This window comes from Furipterus horrens, unplaced genomic scaffold (assembly GCF_987537825.1).
Source record: "Furipterus horrens unplaced genomic scaffold, mFurHor1.1.pri manual_scaffold_4, whole genome shotgun sequence".
Classification (NCBI taxonomy): domain Eukaryota; kingdom Metazoa; phylum Chordata; class Mammalia; order Chiroptera; family Furipteridae; genus Furipterus; species Furipterus horrens.
This window is the reverse complement of record NW_028327174.1, coordinates 23,055,448-23,074,161: the sequence shown is the minus strand read 5'-3', so window position 1 is coordinate 23,074,161 and position 18,714 is coordinate 23,055,448. Positions and strand designations below refer to the sequence as shown.

The following is an 18,714-nucleotide window of genomic DNA, read 5'->3' as shown; positions in this document are numbered from 1 at the left end:
CCGAAGGAGCCCTCCACTCCCGAGAGATCCAGTTTGGGGGGGAGGGGGACTCCCCCAAGGGGGAGGAGACAACTCCTGGTCGGGAGAGGCTCCTCCCCTCCTCCCCTGTGTAACCCGCAGGGTGTGGGGCGTGTGCCACCTTCCCCAGGTAGGACCTCCTTCTCCTCCTCCCCCTCCTCGGCCTCCATCCTCTCCTCATCCTCGGGGGCCTCGGGGGACCCAGATCCCCTCCCCAGCCTGGAAGGCTCAGCCAAATACAGGAAGAGCCACTGAGGATGAGACCCTTCATCTGCCTTTGAAGAGGGGAATCCCTCCAACCCCAAACTCCAGTACCAGGTGGTTCCCTCCCTTTGCTGGGGGAACCTTGGAGACAGGTAAGTGCATTCTTTCACTTTTCATCAGCCTGAGGCCCTAGTGGCTGTAGCGGTCTGAGACGGGGGCTCTCTTGGGTTTCATTCCTGGGGAAGGTAGAGTGGTAACTCAAGAGAGTCCTCAGAGAAGTGTGTTCTGAAGGAGCTCATGCATTCAAACCCGCATCTTGTTGCAGAGACTCTTGAGAAGTGGGCTTCTTAGTGTTTGGGGTCTAAAGGATGGGATTCATCTGAAGTCCCTAGGGAAGTGTATGCTTTCATCCCGACAGCAAAGGGCTATCAGAGAACGCCCGCATTTTTCGGAATCCATCCATACTGTGTAACAACCATCAACACATCCCAACCGGACTCCCACACCACCCTCCGCCTGGGGCTGTGTCACCTGGACAGTGGGCCTTCTCACCTGGAGAGTGGGCCCTCATTGAAGTCGTGGTGGCTTTTCATGGCCTGGCCTTGTTTATGGCTTTCATTGATATTCCATTTTCTTATCTGTAACCCTAAGTCAGCTTTATGTCCACCAGAACTGCTCTCTCCCACCGCTGTGATTATTGCTCCCTTGAAAGAAAAGCAGCCTCTCCCCATGCGTTGTAGCTCAGACATCAAGAGGTCTCCTGTAGGGATATTCTCATGCCTGGCTGGAAGCATGCCTCTACCAAAAAAAATCCAAAGGGAACATGGGAACTTCACATGTCCTGAGACAAGAAGAAAGGGCGTAGGGAAAACTCCTGGGTTGAAGTTGTTCACTAAAGCTGACCCTGTACCACTGTCCCAGGCCCCTGTCCAACTCTTGTTCTTTGCTGAAAAACCAGATCCTGCGTAGGAAGAGAGGAGTGTCCTGCTCAGCCCCTTTCCAGTCCTTCTTTTGAATAAGTTGGCCAGGGAGATGTGACCTTTGAGGATTTCCCTTTCCTAAAAGCACCCAGTCATCGCATCTCCCTTCCTGTTTCTTGTTCAGTTCTGGGTCTCTGGAGCCTTGCATTTAAGTTTTCCTTTGTAAGATAGGAGTAAGAATCATCAAAGTCCAGAATCTTTAGAAAATTCAGGAAAAAGATGCTGATGCTGGGAAATCCTTGCTGAGCCCAGGCTGGTGTTTAGTAGGAGCTCTGCCTTTCAACCTGGGATCACTAACTGGGTGCCTGCCTTCCTGCCTTGCTATTAGGAAATTATCTTCTGTAAGGGGTATTATACCCCACAGCAAGGCCAAGTGGGAGGCTTTATCTCTTTGGGTTTTTATGTTTCTTCCTTCTTTGTCTGGTCCATTGATGGGCTGCCTGTGCCCCTAAGTACAACCACTTGGTCCTGGAAACTGTCTGTTAGAGGTGTAGGAGTATGGGAGACGGCTGTAATCCAGGTTTGTATGGCCGAGCTTTAGAATGATGTGCATATGTTTCTTAATTCAGGTGAGTGTGGCTCTGTGTTCTGAGTGGGTGTGTTTTTGGAGACAGGTACATGTGCATGTGTGCTTTTCAGACCAAGCCTTCAATCAATTACCTAGAATTGTATGTTTCTGGTAGGCCTCTAAAAGTAGGTTCCCCTTTTCAAGGACCTGGGGAGGGTCCTGGTAAAGATGTCCAGGCCGGAAGAAAGGCTTGTCCTCCCCTGGCCAGTGGGAGCCATTATGAATGGCTGCCTGAAAGTCACCCCAAGGAGCAGGACATCCCAGCCTCAGGCTGAAACTGTTTCTTCTAGGACTTATTAATAAGAGAGCTTCGTTTCTGGTATCTCTGGTCTCAAAAGCATGAGAATCTTTGGCTCTTAACCCTAGAAACCCCTTCTTAGCTTTTGGAAAAGAGACAGCTTTGGCGTAACAACAGTCTGTTTCCTACAAAGTACTCTACCAGATGCTGGACTGCAACTTGTTGATGGCTCAGAGTGAACAGCATCACAACACCTGTAGGTGTACTACCACCACACAGCTTCATTGGCCCTCCTTGCTCTGAGTTTCTCTGATTCTCCTTGCCTCTGTGGTATCAGAAGCACATGCTGTGGGGCTGACTTAACCGTGGTTTCGAGAGTGCTATTTTCCAGATCATGTCTCCCCCTGAAAAATAAGAGATGATATTCCTTCATTTCTTCATCCTTGGAGTTTAGTTGGTCCTGGTACTAGTCAGTACTGGAGTGATACTGTCCCCCAAAAAAGTGCTTGAGATTCTGACATCCTGAAAACTATTTCAAATTCAGGGCAGGCTTTGCAGTACAAACCATCACAAGCTTTCTGCTTCTAGTCTTACCTCTGTAATCTGTCAGTTTTCTAATTTTTAATATCTAATACTCTTTTCCCCTATTCAAAAATACTAATAGTTACACTTACTAAGTGCCTTAAGAATATCAATTCAAGGTAATTCTCACATGAACCCTATGTAGGTACAGTTATCATCTCTAGTTTATAGATGAAGAAACTACAACACACAAAGGTTAAGTAATTTGCCTGAGGTTGCACAGCCAGTAGGTAGTGGAGCCAGGACTGAAACCAAGGCAGCCTGACTGGTAATTGGTAATATGGTTAACTTAGCCACTGCTCTGCTAGGGTTGGCATTATGTACAAAGCAGGAAGTTATCACTCCTTAATACCTGACCTTGGCGCCATGCAGAGAACAATTACTGGCCTTGCAGATAAAATGGGAAGAAAACTGTGCTTATAATTTTGGATCTTACAAGACTCATCCGGGATCAGTCTTCTACTCCAACAGAATGTCTTTCTGTTTTTCTCTGCCTTTCTCCCAGTACTGTAGTCTTCATTAGACGTCCTGTGGATGTGATGGAGCCTGCCCTTTGGCTGCCTTTCCCAGTTTCTATGGGTATTTCCTTTCAGTCTTCCAGCTCGCAGAGAAGAATGTGGCCTGACTCAGGTTCTGCCCAAGCCCAGTGGCACGAGGCCCACCTGGAGAGAGAGGTCTGGGTAACTAGGTTGGTTGGTTTGAGAAATGGAAGTACCTCTTGTTTGCCTTTCTAATAATAGCCCTGAACATTAGCCTCATGCCATTATTTTGGGGAGCGTGGAATGTGTGGCAGCCACAAGCTCATTAAGCTTCATTCACTTCCCTCCAGGGATGAAGCTTTTGGCAGTGTTTATGATTTCATCCCTTTTATTGACAAGGGAAACTGAGGCATCAAAACTTCAGGGAGCAAGGGGTGGTTAGGGACGTTCAGTGAGTCAGTGTCAAGGTTGGGAGTGGAACAGAGGAACATCGGTCTTTGAGCTTTTCTGCACTGGGCTGCCCTTCAAGAATGGGGAAGTGATGGGCCTGAGGAAGTGGGATGGGTTGAAGGAGAATGGTGCTGAAAGATCAGAAGGACCTTTTGCTGTGAGCTGGTAGCTGGTAAGACGGGAATATATTTTGAGTGCTGGGCGGTGTCTGGAGGGCTGACTGGGAGGGTGCTGGAGAAAGGTTAAATTTAACCTCCGTGTCCTAACCTGGTGCTTGGGTGAGGATACGGAAGGGCATAGAACTAGCAAAAGGCTGAGAGCGCTTCCCTTTCCAGAAGTCACAGTGATTGGCATGTGCCAAGTGGGTTCTGTGAGCCTTCTCACCTCTTGAAATCTACTCTCATGCTCTTGTCCACTGAGGGGTGAGTTTCAGATAAAATATCCAATGGAGGCTTCTGTGTTCTTGAGATTTCCTAGGAATCTTTAGCAGGAGGTCACAAGAGATAGATAAAACTTCTTTACAGACCTCCTCTTCTGGTCATAGAGAACCTGCTCATTGTCGTGTTATTGTCCAGCTGGGATAACCCAGCGATGGCACCCGGTTACTGCCCAGAGAGCCTTGCTTTACCCCAGAAACTGTGCTGTTTTGACTTGGTATGGCGCTAGGAGGTCTGAGACTTCCTGGAATGATTGAGTATCCCTGTTAGTTTCTAAGTTTCCAAGGTGGTAGGATGAAAAGGAGGGTGGTGGGGGAGGAGATAAGGATAAAAGGAAAACCCCTCTATGACACTCTTCGTACCCCCTGGCCGCTGCCTTTCTCCTGTCACGCAATTCTTGGGTTTCAGTCAGGCCTCTGGCTCCCCAGGCCCCTGAGGCACTAAGGTGTTTCCTTCAGCCTGTGGGGTGGGCGTGTTGCTGGTGAGGAGCTCGGGGCAGAATACTTGTGTATATGTGGGAAGATTGTGTAGGTGGGGGGAAGGGAGATGAGCATGAATGCTGATCCTTAGGAGAAAGGTAAGCGTGAAGGGGAGAAGTCACTGACTAGCAGTGACTGAGCCTGAAAGATGTGTCGAGTCAGGAGAGGGGTAGGCAGCCATAGCTGGGGTAGAGCTTTGAATGGTGAAGCGAGTGCATTTGGGTGTAGCTGTATGTACATGCTTGTGCATAGTACCTGTGTATAAATTTTGATTACATACACAATACTTTTCTGTCCAGGATTCCGAAATCTGAGGCACGCTAGAGAAATGCCCTGGTGGGACTGTCTGCAGGGATAGGAGGGAAATACAAGTTGGAATCTGGAGGCTGTGCAGGCACAAATCTGTTAGGCAGCAAGTGCTCAGGGGCTGCTGGCATCAGCTCTAGGGGAGTGCCAAATGGCTACCAAGCGGTTGCTGCCAGCCTTTCTAGACCCTGCAGTACAGATGTCACCCATCGTTCTTCTCCTTCCCCCACCAAAACGTCACTCTAGCTACACCTCTCTGCCAGAAAGAGCGCCCAGGCTGTGTGGGTGGCAGCAGGGCGTGCAAACATCAGGCGTGGGCGCTGTGGCAGCGCCAGGAGTTTGCATGGAGGTGCAGCGAGCTTGCGTGCCTGGCTGGAAAGGAAGGAGAGAGGGGGGCGGGAGAAGGAGAGCCAGTTCTTAGCCCCAGAGTGGCTATTTTTAGCCAGGCTATCTGATTGTTACCGGTGCGCACTCAGCTGGGTGTTTCCCTGGCCCAGTGAAGCCCAGCAGGCTGAGAGGTGGGAGGTCCTTGTTGATGACTTCTTCCTGGCGTAGGTGTCTGTGGGCGGGAGCTTGCAAAGGGGTAGCTTTCAAGGTGTGAGGGCAGCTGTACTCAGGATCTGTTACCTCTGTGTGTGACTTTGTGCTCTGTTGGTAACCTTTGCCCTATAGATAATGGTGACCCCTGTTTGTGGGCCACTGTTTAGGTCTGTCTTACAACTGTTCTTTGCAGGTAATCATATGTAACTTACACTTAGTATATATCTACTATGTCTCACTTGGACATGTATGTAGATTGAAACGGGCGCGTGCTTAAATATAGTTAATATAAAACATCTTTAAAGTGTTGGTGTGTGCTTCGTTAGTGTATATTTCTGTTTAGACTGTTTTACTTTACATGTTCACTTGTGCTTGCTATCTGTAGATATAGTAAGTAAATTATAACAAGTGTCACATAATTGAAGAATAAAATTTGTCAGATTTTTCCTGCTATCTAAGCGTATCTTTTTTTTAAATAAATTTTTTTCTTTTACTTTTAAAAAAGATTTTATTTATTTATTTTTAGAGAGAGGGGATGGGAGGGATAAAGAGACGGAAAGAAACATTAGTGTGTGGTTGCCTCTTGCTTGCCCCCCAACTGGGGACCTGGCCTGCAATGCAGGCATGTGCCCTGACTGGGAATTGAACCGGTGGCCCCTTGGTTCACTGGCCAGTGCTCAATCCACTGAGCCACACCAGCCAGGGCTTAAGTGTATCTTTCAAAATTATTTGTACATAGTTTTAAAATGTTACACTGTAGGACTTTCAGTAAGGAAAATAGAAGGAATAGCTCAATTGGGTGGGAGGTTTGATCTCTCTCTTAGTCTTGCATAAAGGGAGAGACCTCTTGGTCATGTCCCACATTAAGATATAGAATAAGTACCAGTCTGTCATCTGGTAGATAATTGGTGATAGACCCATTTGAGGGTTCTAGGACCATGTGCTTGAGGACTGTCTCATAGAGAAGTCTAAGGGAATTATAGAAGAAAGAAAAGCTACCTCCCTTAAACCACTAGGTTCAAGTATTACTTGCTGTCATAACCAGAGGTAACACTCATCTATTTTGTCTTTCTGTTCCCTTTGTTCTCTTCCCTTTGTCCACTTCTGTGCAGAACCAAGAAGAACCATGGCTTCTGACCTAGAGAGTAGCCTCACTTCGATAGACTGGCTCCCCCAGCTGACTCTCCGAGCTACCATCGAGAAGCTTGGGAGTGCCTCCCAGGCGGGGCCTCCAGGGGGCAGCCGCAAGTGTCCACCAGGCTCGCCCACAGATCCTAATGCCACCCTGAGCAAAGATGAGGCAGCAGTCCACCAGGATGGCAAACCACGATACAGCTACGCCACCCTCATCACCTATGCCATCAATTCCTCTCCAGCCAAGAAGATGACCCTCAGTGAGATTTACCGCTGGATCTGTGATAACTTCCCCTATTACAAGAATGCTGGCATTGGCTGGAAGGTGGGACAGCTTCCATAATGAAGGATTATTTCCAGCCTTTGACAACCTTGTCCTCTGCTTTTGTTTCTTTGTGTAATCTGGTCCAGTTCACTCCGACCTGGGTCAGACATGTAGTATATACTTTCCCCAGGTGCACCAGGGAAACTCCAGTGATACCCAGCCTCTAGTATAGTTATGGGGATGGCAGGATGCTGGTGCTCACCATAGACCCTCTTATGATTCCTCAAAAAGAAGATATATTCATTTTACAAATATTTTTTGCCACTCTACTATGTTCAAGTCACTGTGCTAGCTAGGCATAGCATTACTCCTTCCTACCTGCTGGTAGGAATTTCATCACATTTCTAAAGTTCCATCACACATAGTTATTATCTTCTAAGAATTTGTATACTAGGAAAAAATAGTATAATTAGGTCCTTCACCAACAACTCATCCACCAAGCAAGTAATGAGAGGATGAGTCTTTTGGCTGGAGATAAAAAAAGAAAGGGACTCCTCTTCCAAGTAAAGAAGGAACGCTGATGTTCTCAGTCTTTTTGAGGGGCAATTTATTTGCCAGTTGCAGAGTAGAATGAGGATTTAATGTAGTTCTCTCACTCTATGAGCTGAAGACTACACCTGACGATATGTTTAAAGAGGAAGAGAGGGAGAGAGAGAGAAAAACATCCATTGTCCAAATTGGGAATGGAACCCACAACGTAGGTTTGTGCCCTGGTTGGGAATCAGACCTGCAAACTTTTGGTGTACAGTATGATGCTCCAACCAACTGAGCCGCATTTAGTTTTTTCCTCTATGAATACATCCCTGCTAGCTACCAAAACCTGCAACAATTTACACGACAATATTTCTTTTCTCCTAGTGTGACCATTCTATGGGCTGTTGAGAAAACAAAGGTGAACCGTGCTTTTGTTTTTCTCATAATTTATATTTGTTATTATTTTTATAAATAGTTTTAGAATATTGTGCTATTATGACAGAAGGATATAAGAAGTGGGCAGATGTGATTTTGAGGCATTTATATATCTGTTGTCAGTTGGGTGGAAAGATTGAAAACTATATACTGTAATCAGCTTTCCAGAAGTACCTGGTGGTCACATTTATAGTCATTACTGCTCATCAGTACAATTTCTGCATTCTTTTTAGTTCATTGCTCTTGCTGTCTGATAGGTAATCTCCTACATCAGTAGAGTTGAGAGGTGCTAAGTTTACCCTGATACGTGACCTTAATTTTTTGCTATGTCCTTTTGTATCCTTCTTTGTCCTATGGGAAAAGGCTCTGCTTTGTACAATGCTTAAATCTAACTTGCTTCTTTGCTTCCCCAGAATTCAATTCGGCACAACCTTTCTCTCAACAAGTGTTTCCGGAAGGTGCCCAGACCTCGGGATGACCCTGGGAAGGTGAGATATTGCTTTCTGTAAGCGCTGAAGGGAGGAACAGGAAGAAGAGAGAAGTAGTTGACAGCCCAGAGTCTTGAGGTTGTTTTAATTACCCAGAAGAGGAAATTATGCTAATTAGACAAGCAGCTTTATTTTTTCTCAATGGAAGAGTGTGGTAATCAAGCTATGGGTCCCCACTAAAATGAGTGACTAAGGAAGATTGTGAAATCTTCGTTTAAAAATAGGAATACTGGTGTTAAGGTTGACTTTGCTGCCCTGTTTTTTTTCTGTGTGGCACACTTTCTAGATTTAAAAGGTGATCTTAATAACCTCTGTGGGAACTTTTCTATACACAAATCTCATGACTTTTATCTTCAAAGGAGAGACAGGATAAATCATTCTCTTCATCTGACAGATGTGGACACTAAAGTCCGAGGGAGTTGCCTCAGATCATGCACAAGGGCAGGGTTGTGTCTGGCATTGTCAGCTCTTTGAACTAGATACCATTGTCCTGCCTCTCCAGAAAAAATCTTAAGTCTGTGATTGTACCACAAGGGGTATGTCTGATACACTCAGAGAACTTGTAGGACAAATTGACTCCTCAGAAATAGCCAGTATCCTCAGGCCTCTGTGAATTCCCAGTCATTTTTCTTTTCTTTTTCTTTTTCTTCCTAGTCATTTGTCTTAATATAACTGTTATTTTATGAGAAAATCCTCTAAAATATCTACTTTTCCAAAGGTGAGAACTTTCAGCTATAATGATTTTATTTTCTGTCATGCTGCTTCTCCTTCTAGGGCTCTTACTGGACAATCGACACCTGTCCTGACATCTCCCGAAAGAGAAGACACCCTCCTGATGATGATGTAAGTTATGTCTGAGCTGGCTGCTTCTTCCCCATTCTCCTGTGTTTTCAGTCCTTTCATATATCTGGGGCAAAGGGCGAGTACCAGCAGAGGTGAAACCATGGGTCTTGGGAGGAGGTTTAGCTTCTGCTTTTGGATATCTCTTCTTTCACTACCCTCAGCTCTCCCAGGACTCACCAGAACAGGAGGCAAGCAAGAGCCCCCGGGGAGGTGTTCCAGGGAGTGGAGAAACCTCACTGCCTCCTGAGGGGAATCCTCAGATAACACTTCAGAGCCCCACATCTATTGCCAGCTACAGCCAGGTAGGAAGTAGAGGTTGCAAGAGGCATAGAAGCAGATGAATGGTTGGGTGGGTGGGTTGGTGGCAGGGTGAATGGTGGACAGGTGGTTGAATAGGGTCATATATCTGTTGGTTCAAAATTAGGTATCGAGTATCTGTGATACAGTAGGCAGATAAATTGGCAAAGAAGGGGAAAGCAAAAGGGAAGCTGAGAGAGAGAAGGAAAGGTGGGAGTGAGAGAATGAGAACAGAAATTTGAGAAAGATTAGAAAAAAAGGATAAGAAGAAGGGGGACAAGAAAGCTTATAAGAGAAGTGCATGGATGTAGCATACGGAAAGGGCAAGAGGCTACATCAAAATAAGAACGTATATGAAAAGAAGAAAATGATGCTCTTTCACTGAAAAGTTGGTAGAGGATGAAGACAGGCAGGAGAGCATGGGGGCCATTAAAGGGTAGTATTGGTTCCTCATGTAGGACATGGATCAAGTCTTTCTTACCTTTGTCTGCAGGGCACAGGGTCTGTGGATGGCGGAGCAGTGGCTGCAGGGGCTCCAGGCCGAGAAAGTGCTGAGGGTCCCCCTCCTTTATACAACACCAACCATGACTTCAAATTCTCCTACTCAGAGATCAATTTTCAGGATCTGAGCTGGTCCTTCCGCAACCTCTACAAATCCATGCTGGAGAAGTCCTCCTCCTCCTCTCAGCATGGTGAGTCTGGGGTTTGGGTGGGAGCTCGGTCGTCTTTATGTTTTTGAACAGGTGGTGACATTCTCTTTTCTCCTTTCTTATTTTTGACACAAGGAGAGGTTGATCACTGGTCGGGGGAAGCATGTCATGAACCAAACCTGTTTGGAGTCGAGCTCTTCTGGCTTAGTTCTGAAGGACAGCTATTTCAGCAGGTGGTCTGGGTTATTAGCTTCAGAAAGTGAGTTGGAAGAATCCCCTTTCTAGAAGGAAAGGCAGTGATTTTATTGCTGCAAGCAAGTCATTTAGGCAATGACCACTAGGGGACAGCAGTTCTCTTTCCTTAGGAGTCAGTCCAAAAAAAAAAAAAAAAAAGTCATTGTGGTTTTTTTCCTCAAAACAATTTGATTTTATTTTTTGATTATTTATATTTATGTTACTTTTTTACTAGGAAAAATTTGAAAACAGATGCAAAAATAGAGAAAATAGGGTTATAAACCTTCATGTTTCCATATCTCAACTTAGTTACCAGTATCCTGCTAGGTTTGTTTCAATTACCGCTCAACTTTTTCCTTTTTTAAAAAATTGGACTAATTTGATGCAATTCCCAGAAACCTGGTACAAAACCGGTAATCTAGGCATGTGCCCTGACCAGGAATTGAACCTGCAAACTTCCGGTTTCCATGATGACACTCCAGCCAACTGAGCCACACAGGCCAGGGCTGTTTTATTTTTAAAGAAGTTAGAGATAGGGGTGAAGTCAAGACTTCAGGTGAGTCATCAGATCTTGTTCTATATTGTGGCCCCATATAGACAGCAGGAGATGAATAGAGTGATTGAAAGTAATTAGGAGTCACTTTTTAGAAAATTCATTTTAATTGTCATTAATTTCTTCTTTTATAACCCAGGGGATTCATATCTAGAGTTGTGTTCCAAGACGGTAGCATTTGCATGGGGAAGGAGTCCAACTCAGGTGATTGGTTGATTGGAAGAGAGGAACATGGAGGGGCTCTCAGAAACAAAGTAAAAAGTTAAATTGATGCAGAAGGCCAAGTGTTCACTGAAGTTTAATGGTGCCTGAAAACTCCAGGCCTCAAGCTCTAGTTGTTTTCTGAAGCTCCATTTGTTGGTAGTGAATACAAGAAAAGGTGGTGAGAGAGGAGAGAATGGACGCCCAATGGCTATGTTTTCTTTATGATTTACTTTTAAAACTTTACCTGATGTGTGGAGTCTTTTGATACTGTGATTACAGGCCTACACCCAAATCTTTGTAAAATTGCATAAAAAGGTGCATGCTGACCTTCTGTTAAAAAATCAGCGGTCACCACGCTGTCAGGGCTCTCCCTCTCTGTTTTACCTACCAATGGGATGCCTGCTGTCCCAGAACACCCTTGCCCTTTGAAGCCTGTGGTTTCTGTCTGAGGCTACCCACCACAGCTCAGTGGAAATCCTGGTGAGTGAAAAATGCACTGCCCAAGTGACTTGCCTGCTTCCTCCTACTCTGCAGGCTTTTCGTCTCTCCTGGGGGACATGCCACCCTCTAACAACTACTACATGTACCAGCAGCAGCAGCCGCCACCTCAACAACAGCAGCAGTCACCACAGCCACAGCCCCAACCGTCACAGCCCCAACAGCAGCAGGCATCAGCCCAGGGCCCTTCAACTGTAGTGGGTGCTCCTCCACTGCACACCCCGAGCCCAGATGGGTGTACTGCACCAGGGGGGAAGCAAGCTGGGGCTGAAGGCTATGGGCCTGCCTCTCTGATGGCCATGCACCCACCCCCGCTGCAGCATGGAGGCTACCACCCGCATCAGCACCATCCCCACTCCCACCCTGGCCAGCAGCCGCCGCCGCCACAGCCACAGGCACAGGGCCAGGCTCCTATCAACAGTACTGGTTTTGGTGAGTAAGGAGGGTGCAGCGAGATGCTAGAGCGAGGTGAATGACCTCCTTGTTCTGGCCCAGGCACGGAGGTACTACTGGTGAGGAAGTTAATATTGAGTCTTTTCATCTGTCTCCTCCATGAAGCTCATCTGGGCTAATAGAAGTTGCTGCTTTGAGCCTTGTGTTATAGAAATTGTGGATAAATTGGGATTGTTTTACGTTTTCTCCTGCTTATGAGCTAGGCTGTCACTACCTAATGCATAGATAGCTTTACTAGTCCTAAATCTCCAGGGAGGGAGAATCTATAATTATCTGGGTAATGCAATCGATAACCTGTGTAGATGCAAGAACCTACATGTAGTCAGTTTGCTGTGAGTTGGGTGCCCTCTTATACTGGACTCTCTCTTATTCCCCAATTTGTCCTCCCCTTTACAGCCTTTCCTCCTGACTGGTGCTCTAATATCGATTCCTTAAAGGAAAGCTTCAAGATGGTGAATCGGCTCAATTGGTCCAGCATTGAGCAGTCACAATTCTCAGGTTAGTGAGAAACCAGAACCAGAAGGGATGGTTAAGTTAAGTTTGAGAATTGACAGTTTCATTGTTTTCCCTTCATGTTTCACAGGATGGATGATATTGATATGGTTTGCAAATTAAGCTTCATAAATTTAGCCTCATCTCAAAACGTGACAGTAGTTTATCCTAGGCAGTTCTGTCTCTGGGAGAGGGAAGGCCCTCAGGAATTCAGAAGCCTTGGACCCTTTTTTTTTTTTTTTTTTTTTAAGAGAGAGGGGAGGGAGGGAGAAAGAGGGAGAGAAACATTAATGTGTGGTTGCCTCTTGCATGCCCCCAACTGGGGACCTGGCCCACAACCCTGGACTGTGCCCTGGCTGGGAATCGAATGTGCGACTCTTTGGTTTGCAGGCCAGCACTCAGTCCACTGAGCCACTCCAGCCAGGACTATTTTATATTTTTGTCACCATTTACTGACAATGTGACCATGGATAATTTCCTCAGCTACTTTGAAATTTTGTTTTGTTCATCAATAAGATCAAAATTATGATACAAATTTAGTAACAAATAGAATGAGAGTTTGAAAATGAAGAGCTCTAATGGATACCAGTTATAATGGGTAGCATTTAATCAGTGGTGGTGAGTTATGATGTGGTTGGAACACTGAGATGCAGTAGATCCTACAGGGGCTCTGGGCCCTCTGTAAGGATAGTGCTCCTTGCTTCTCTGTAGAACTGATGGAGAGTCTGCGACAGGCAGAGCAGAAGAACTGGAGCCTGGACCAGCATCACATTGCCAATCTGTGCGACTCCCTCAACCACTTCCTTACTCAGACTGGTCACATGCCCCCCCAGGGGGGCTCCCACCGGCCACCGGCCCCTGCCCGTATTGCTGACTCCTGTGCCCTCACAAGTGGCAAACAGGAGCCAGCTCTGAACCAAGGTATGAACAAAGCAAGTGGCCAAGGAGGTGTAGACTGACAAAAAGGGATGGGGAGGAGAAGGGCAGGAGAGAATTGAGAAAAATCATCTAATGAGCAATGATACAAACTGAGCAGCAGGACTAGTTTGTTCACCACATTGACTGAACATTTGTTGGTAAAGTTGTATACTGAAGAATGCCAAAGAAAATAGACCATATGATTCCTTGATGTGGAAGACCAGAATTACATAAGAAAAGGGAGGAGAAAGTCTCCATTCTAAATTTGTGTCTAAGTAAATCCTATCTGAATGATACCAGATGAAGTCTTGATTCTCTACCATTGTGTGATCATCAAATCAGTGACATGAAAGATTCAATGATCCTGTGTTTATATTGCCTATCTAATAACTATGTTTTTCACAATTCTAGTCCCAGGTCCTTTTTACCCTAAGTGGTGAGGACTGATAGCTTCTGCAGAAAGCCTTCGTGCCTGTGGGGGCTACAGAACAGAGCAGAATGATCCCTTCAAGTAATTCTTGTTTTGTTTGGCAGTGAACTCTTATGGGCACCCACAAGCCCCCCACCTCTACTCTGGCCCTTCACCATTGTACCCAATCCCCACCCAGGACTCAGCAGGATACAATCGCCCAGGTAAGAGCCAGGAAGCTTGTTTTAGTGTCAGCTAAGTAGTCCCTTCTCTGACCAGTTGTTCCACTTTCTTCGGTCTCTTGGCCTGCATTCTCTGTACCTCCTGGCAAGGGTGAGCCTTCATGGTTCTAAAGGCGGGAATGTGGGACACCTCCTAGTAATGTGTATGTCATGGGAGACTAAATGAGACAGGTTTACTTTAAAATTATCTGGTATGCCCTGGCTGGTGTGGCTCAGTTGGTTGGAGCGTCCTCACAAAACCAAAAGGTTGCAGGATTACCGGTCAGGGCACATACCTGGGTTGTGGGTTCGGTTCCTGGTCTGGGTGCATACGATCTCCAGTCCAGGCACATATGATCCCCCATCTGGGCATCAGGGGAGGCAACTAATCAATGCTTCTCTCTTGCATTGATCTTTTTCTCTCTCTCTTCTGCTTTCTCTAAAAAGCAATGAAAATTGTCCTCTGGTAAGGATAAAATAAATAAAATTATCTGGTACCTGCAATAATGAAAGGAAGTAAAAGCATGAATGTAAACAAAAGATAGATCCCTAGACCATTTATGTCTAGCTTTGGAAGCTAGGTGAGAGATACACTCAGGCAAATAAAATGAGCATGGCATGCAAAACATAAAACATACCTGCCTTGTGCCCATGTCTGCTTTCCTGTCGCCTGACCTCTAGTATCAGGGGTCTGGAATTGAACTATCTGTGATGGTAGTAGCACCAGGGGAGACCTAAAATTATCTTAAATAGTACAAAATGATCAGATCCTTCACCTTTAAATACATTTTAGAAAAATTACTAATATCCTGCTGAACCACAAGTGTTTTCAGTTTTGGAGGTGACATCTGAATTTTGTCTGTGTATTCCTTATCTATGTAATACATATACAAATTTTTGTACTGCTATTTCAAAATAGTACATCTGTATGTTGTTTGCCATTATTACATAATCTTCGTAGTATAAGTGTTAATGGCTGTAAACTATCATATTGGCATGGGACCTACTTTGTTCCATGTTATTTCCTGGGCCTCACTGAAGTAATAGCTATCAACGAAAATAACTCGGGGCTGATAAGGACAATAGTGTCACCAGACATTCCTCATGGTGTTTAGGGGGGCTGAACACTGCCCATCTAACAGATAAAATAGCTTCCCATCCACTCGCCTTTTAATCTCTTTCTCTCTTCCTGACAGCACATCATATGGTCCCTCGGCCACCGGTTCCACCTCCTGGTGCCAATGAGGAGATCCCTGATGACTTCGACTGGGACTTGATCACTTAGTGCATCACAGAGCGTGACTCTCAGCCCAGGGCTGGATGATGGAGTCTGGCAGGGGGGAAAGAGCAGTCCCAGCCCATCCTTTCCCCTCTTGCCTGTATATAGATATATATCCTCTTTTTTTCTTTCTCTGTCAGAGAAGCCACCGCAAGATGCTGCCGAAGATAACCCCTCTTTCCTGTCTCATTCTTCCTCTTTCTTCTTGTTGTTTTTTTCCTAATTCTTTTATTATTGTTCTTTTTATGTTATTATTATTATTGATTGTACGCAGTCCCCTGTGTCCTGTCCCTATACCATCAACCATGTGCACCCCTTGCTAATTTAAAATCATCTGGCTGGAAGGTGAGGTCACGATATTTACAGGGGAAGGTTTCAAACTCAGATTTACCTTTCTATCTGAGAAATGCAATGCTAATCCCACCTTCGGGCCCTAAATTGTTTTCTGTTCTTGTCAATTCAGTCTGAGACCGGGGAGGCCACATTTTCACGTAGAAGAGATCTCTAATATTGCTTGGCAGTCATGACTTTGCAGGTTTTACTCAACGGTGCTAATTTTGTCCTTTGAGCTCTTCCTTGTCCTTTTATCTCTTCAGTTTTTACTTCTGGCGATCCTTGTTTCCCATCTAGGATAGGCATGATGGTAGTAGTGCCGGAAGGTGACAGTAAAACCCTAGTGAAATAAGAGGCCTGGGCTGGGTGGAGTAGAATACTGCAGCAGGGTGATGGAATTGAAAACATTTGGGAATTGGTAAATAATGCTATGTCAAATCAAGGTCCATTGGCTCATTCTTTTTGGGAGATAAGGTGGGTCTGAGCCAGAACTCTGCTGCTATGGTAGAGGGGAGGACAACTATTCAGCATCGGTTCAGCTTTTTGGAGATGTTTTCAGTTTAACCATTTTGGCGTTTTAAACATAATTTTCTCTGAAAATTAACTGTGGCTCTTATCTGCATTTACAGATTGCTCTTCCATTTTCATTTCCCAATCAGCAAATATTATTTTGTCCTCCTTTGGTTGTTTGCTCAGTTCTTCTACTCGCCTTATTTTCTTCCCTCATTTTTTAGCACTCTTAGTGTCATCATGTGCTAGGACAGGATGGGACTCTCTTTCCCACCTGTCACAGAGAACCAAACCAAATTGGTGGAAGGAAGGTGAGGAAAGGAAAATGCAGCTGGCATTAACATGGGAAGGGAATATTTCAGCTACTTTACTATGTAGGCAAATGCTTCTGTTGGAATCCAGGTCATTGGGGCTGAAACTTTTGCAATAGTCTTTTGAGGGGTGAAGGCATTGGTAGTGTGGAGTAAATAATCTAGAGGGAAGAATTCAGTGAGGGCCAAGGGAAACCCCCCAAAAGATATAGGGATAACTTATCTCCTTTAACAAGGAGTGGCCATGATTTATTGCTGCAAACTACTTAGTATATATTTAATGTTAATTATAATTTCACTCATGGGGGGAAGGTACAGTTTTACTTCTGTTTTTATTTCTCTGAATGTTTAGTTTCTGAAAGCTACAGGACAAAATGTATGGAATGGACAGGGCCACTGTCTTTGTTTTCTGCTTTTTTTGTTCATATTCTTTTATTTACTGATAATTTCCAAGAGATTTATCTTTCCACTCTCCTGCCCCCCCACCCCCCACTCCTCCTTCTTTTCTCTGTAAGGGGTTATATATGGGAGTTTGTTGAAGAAATCTGGTGAGGCTGAAGTAAAGAGGTAAGAAAGGGCAGTTGACTGAAGAGCACTTTATTTCTTTGAAGTTCTTTGTAAGTGGTGGGGGTGTGAGTGGCTTGAATCCCCCATTGCGCTAGAGAGCAGTTAGTGGGGTTGAAGTGTGGTGTAATATTTCCCATTGGGGAAAGGAGAATTTCTCTCAGAGGTGGGCACAATGCCTTTGCCCAGTGTTCCTATTTTGGGCATCTCTTCCTTATTCCTTCCAGTCAAGGTGCCTCTTGCACACAACTTTGCATCTGTTCTCCATAAAGGTGTCCTCTTTACATATTATCACTCCTCTTTTGTAAATCCCTTTTCTACTCAGTTCCAGACAGGGTTTGCAAGGGTAGACTAAATCATACATGTGAGTTCCCTTGTGTATAATTCATCTGTGTCTTAAAAAATGTAAAGCAAAAAACTAGCTTCATTAAGGACTCTGGTGGGCCGCCAGACTAACTGAAGTTTGGGGCTAGGGTTGGACATTGGCCATGAGGCCTCCTGGGACTTGTGGTCCCCTCCACTAAACTCAGCCTTGCTCAGTGGCACAGGACAAACCTGACCCTCTTTGGGCTCAGTTCCCAGCCCCTCCATGAAATGGAAGAATACTACTTTTTCTTGTTGGTTCAGCATTGCTGGGCTTGAAGTATAGTCATTGTTATTGTATTGGGTGATGTGTGCAAAACTGCAGGAGCTCAGTGCCTGCAAGAGGAAATAAGGGAGAAAGTGGAGGAGAGGGACAGAGGAGCAATTGCTTGGTATAGATCCACCCATCCTGCCTTCCTCTCTTCAACCCCTATGTTTCTGGTTTGGTGAGTCCTTCCTACCACCCATAATGCTTTGCATTGGTGCAGGCTGGGAAGGGGGTATGGTCTCACAATTGTTGTTTTTTTGCATGCTTTCTTAATAAAAACAAAAAAGAATGTTTATGGTTTTATCTTCTTTGTGCTGGTCTCAAATTTCTTTTTGCCAAGATATGAAGAGAGAAATGTGAAGCATTTGTTTTCAGTTGGTCTTTTGCCCCTCCCCAACCTCACACCATAGGGTTTGATTAGTTGACTATTTTGGGGGAAGATTGATGAGAGAGTAGAATGTAAAGCATGCCTTTAACATTCCCCTTTTCAAATGCTGTTAAAGATAATGAAATGTCGTTGGAAGGGTCAGTCACCCTTTGCCGCTTGGTATGTGGACAAGGCCACCTTGCTTGCATTCTTGGATATTTTAAAGATTAAAGATACTACAGTTTTGGGAGGAGTTGGATCCCCATCTGGGATTTTCTGTGAGTACTTACAGGTACTCACCAGAAGTTTTCATCAGAAATGAGAGAATTCCTATTATAGAAATATTTTTCAGAATACATTCCCAAGGTAATTGGTACTATAGAAGGAGTCCAGCAATGGCAACTATTGAATCTTTGTTACTATGTCAAATTCATTCATCCTAATATACTATATATTAACCTCAGGAATTTGGAACTTAATACCCAGTCTTGTGAGATGTGTTGGAATTTCCAGAAGCCTAGCCCATTGCTATTATAGCAAGCCTGTAGCTACTCACAATAAGATTTATTTGTTGCATATCAAAAGATTATGTTATATTCTGAGTGTCATACAATTAAAAGGATCCATGAAGCTCTGAGCCTTGCAAGGAACCACAAGAAATAAAGCATTTATTTGCATCAAATATATAAGTAGATTAAAATAAAAGGTAGCATTGCAAATTACATCATATCAGACATTACCTCACAGGTGAAAGAATTCCTAGTTATTTGAAATCTCCTGTGTAGCACTTTATAACAAATTTGTAGTATG

The 18,714-nt window shown here is 44.8% G+C and overlaps 1 protein-coding gene across 3 annotated transcripts; it reads left to right on the top strand.

Annotated features, from left to right (window-relative positions):
• Positions 1-214: 214 nt before the first annotated feature.
• FOXJ2 (forkhead box J2) lies at positions 215-17,840 on the top strand. 3 transcript variants are annotated; one of them, XM_090272818.1, is made up of 11 exons: positions 215-374; positions 6,394-6,740; positions 8,063-8,137; positions 8,912-8,980; positions 9,142-9,282; positions 9,771-9,969; positions 11,453-11,848; positions 12,266-12,367; positions 13,073-13,282; positions 13,814-13,912; positions 15,106-17,840. In XM_090272818.1, the coding sequence occupies exons 2-11, from the start codon at positions 6,408-6,410 to the stop codon at positions 15,192-15,194; spliced, it is 1,713 nt and encodes a 570-aa protein (XP_090128944.1). In that variant the 5' UTR covers positions 215-374; positions 6,394-6,407; the 3' UTR covers positions 15,195-17,840. The 3 variants fall into 3 exon arrangements, with proteins under 3 accessions (XP_090128944.1, XP_090128945.1, XP_090128946.1); XM_090272819.1 differs by lacking the exon at positions 13,073-13,282; XM_090272820.1 differs by lacking the exons at positions 13,073-13,282; positions 13,814-13,912.
• Positions 17,841-18,714: the final 874 nt, after the last annotated feature.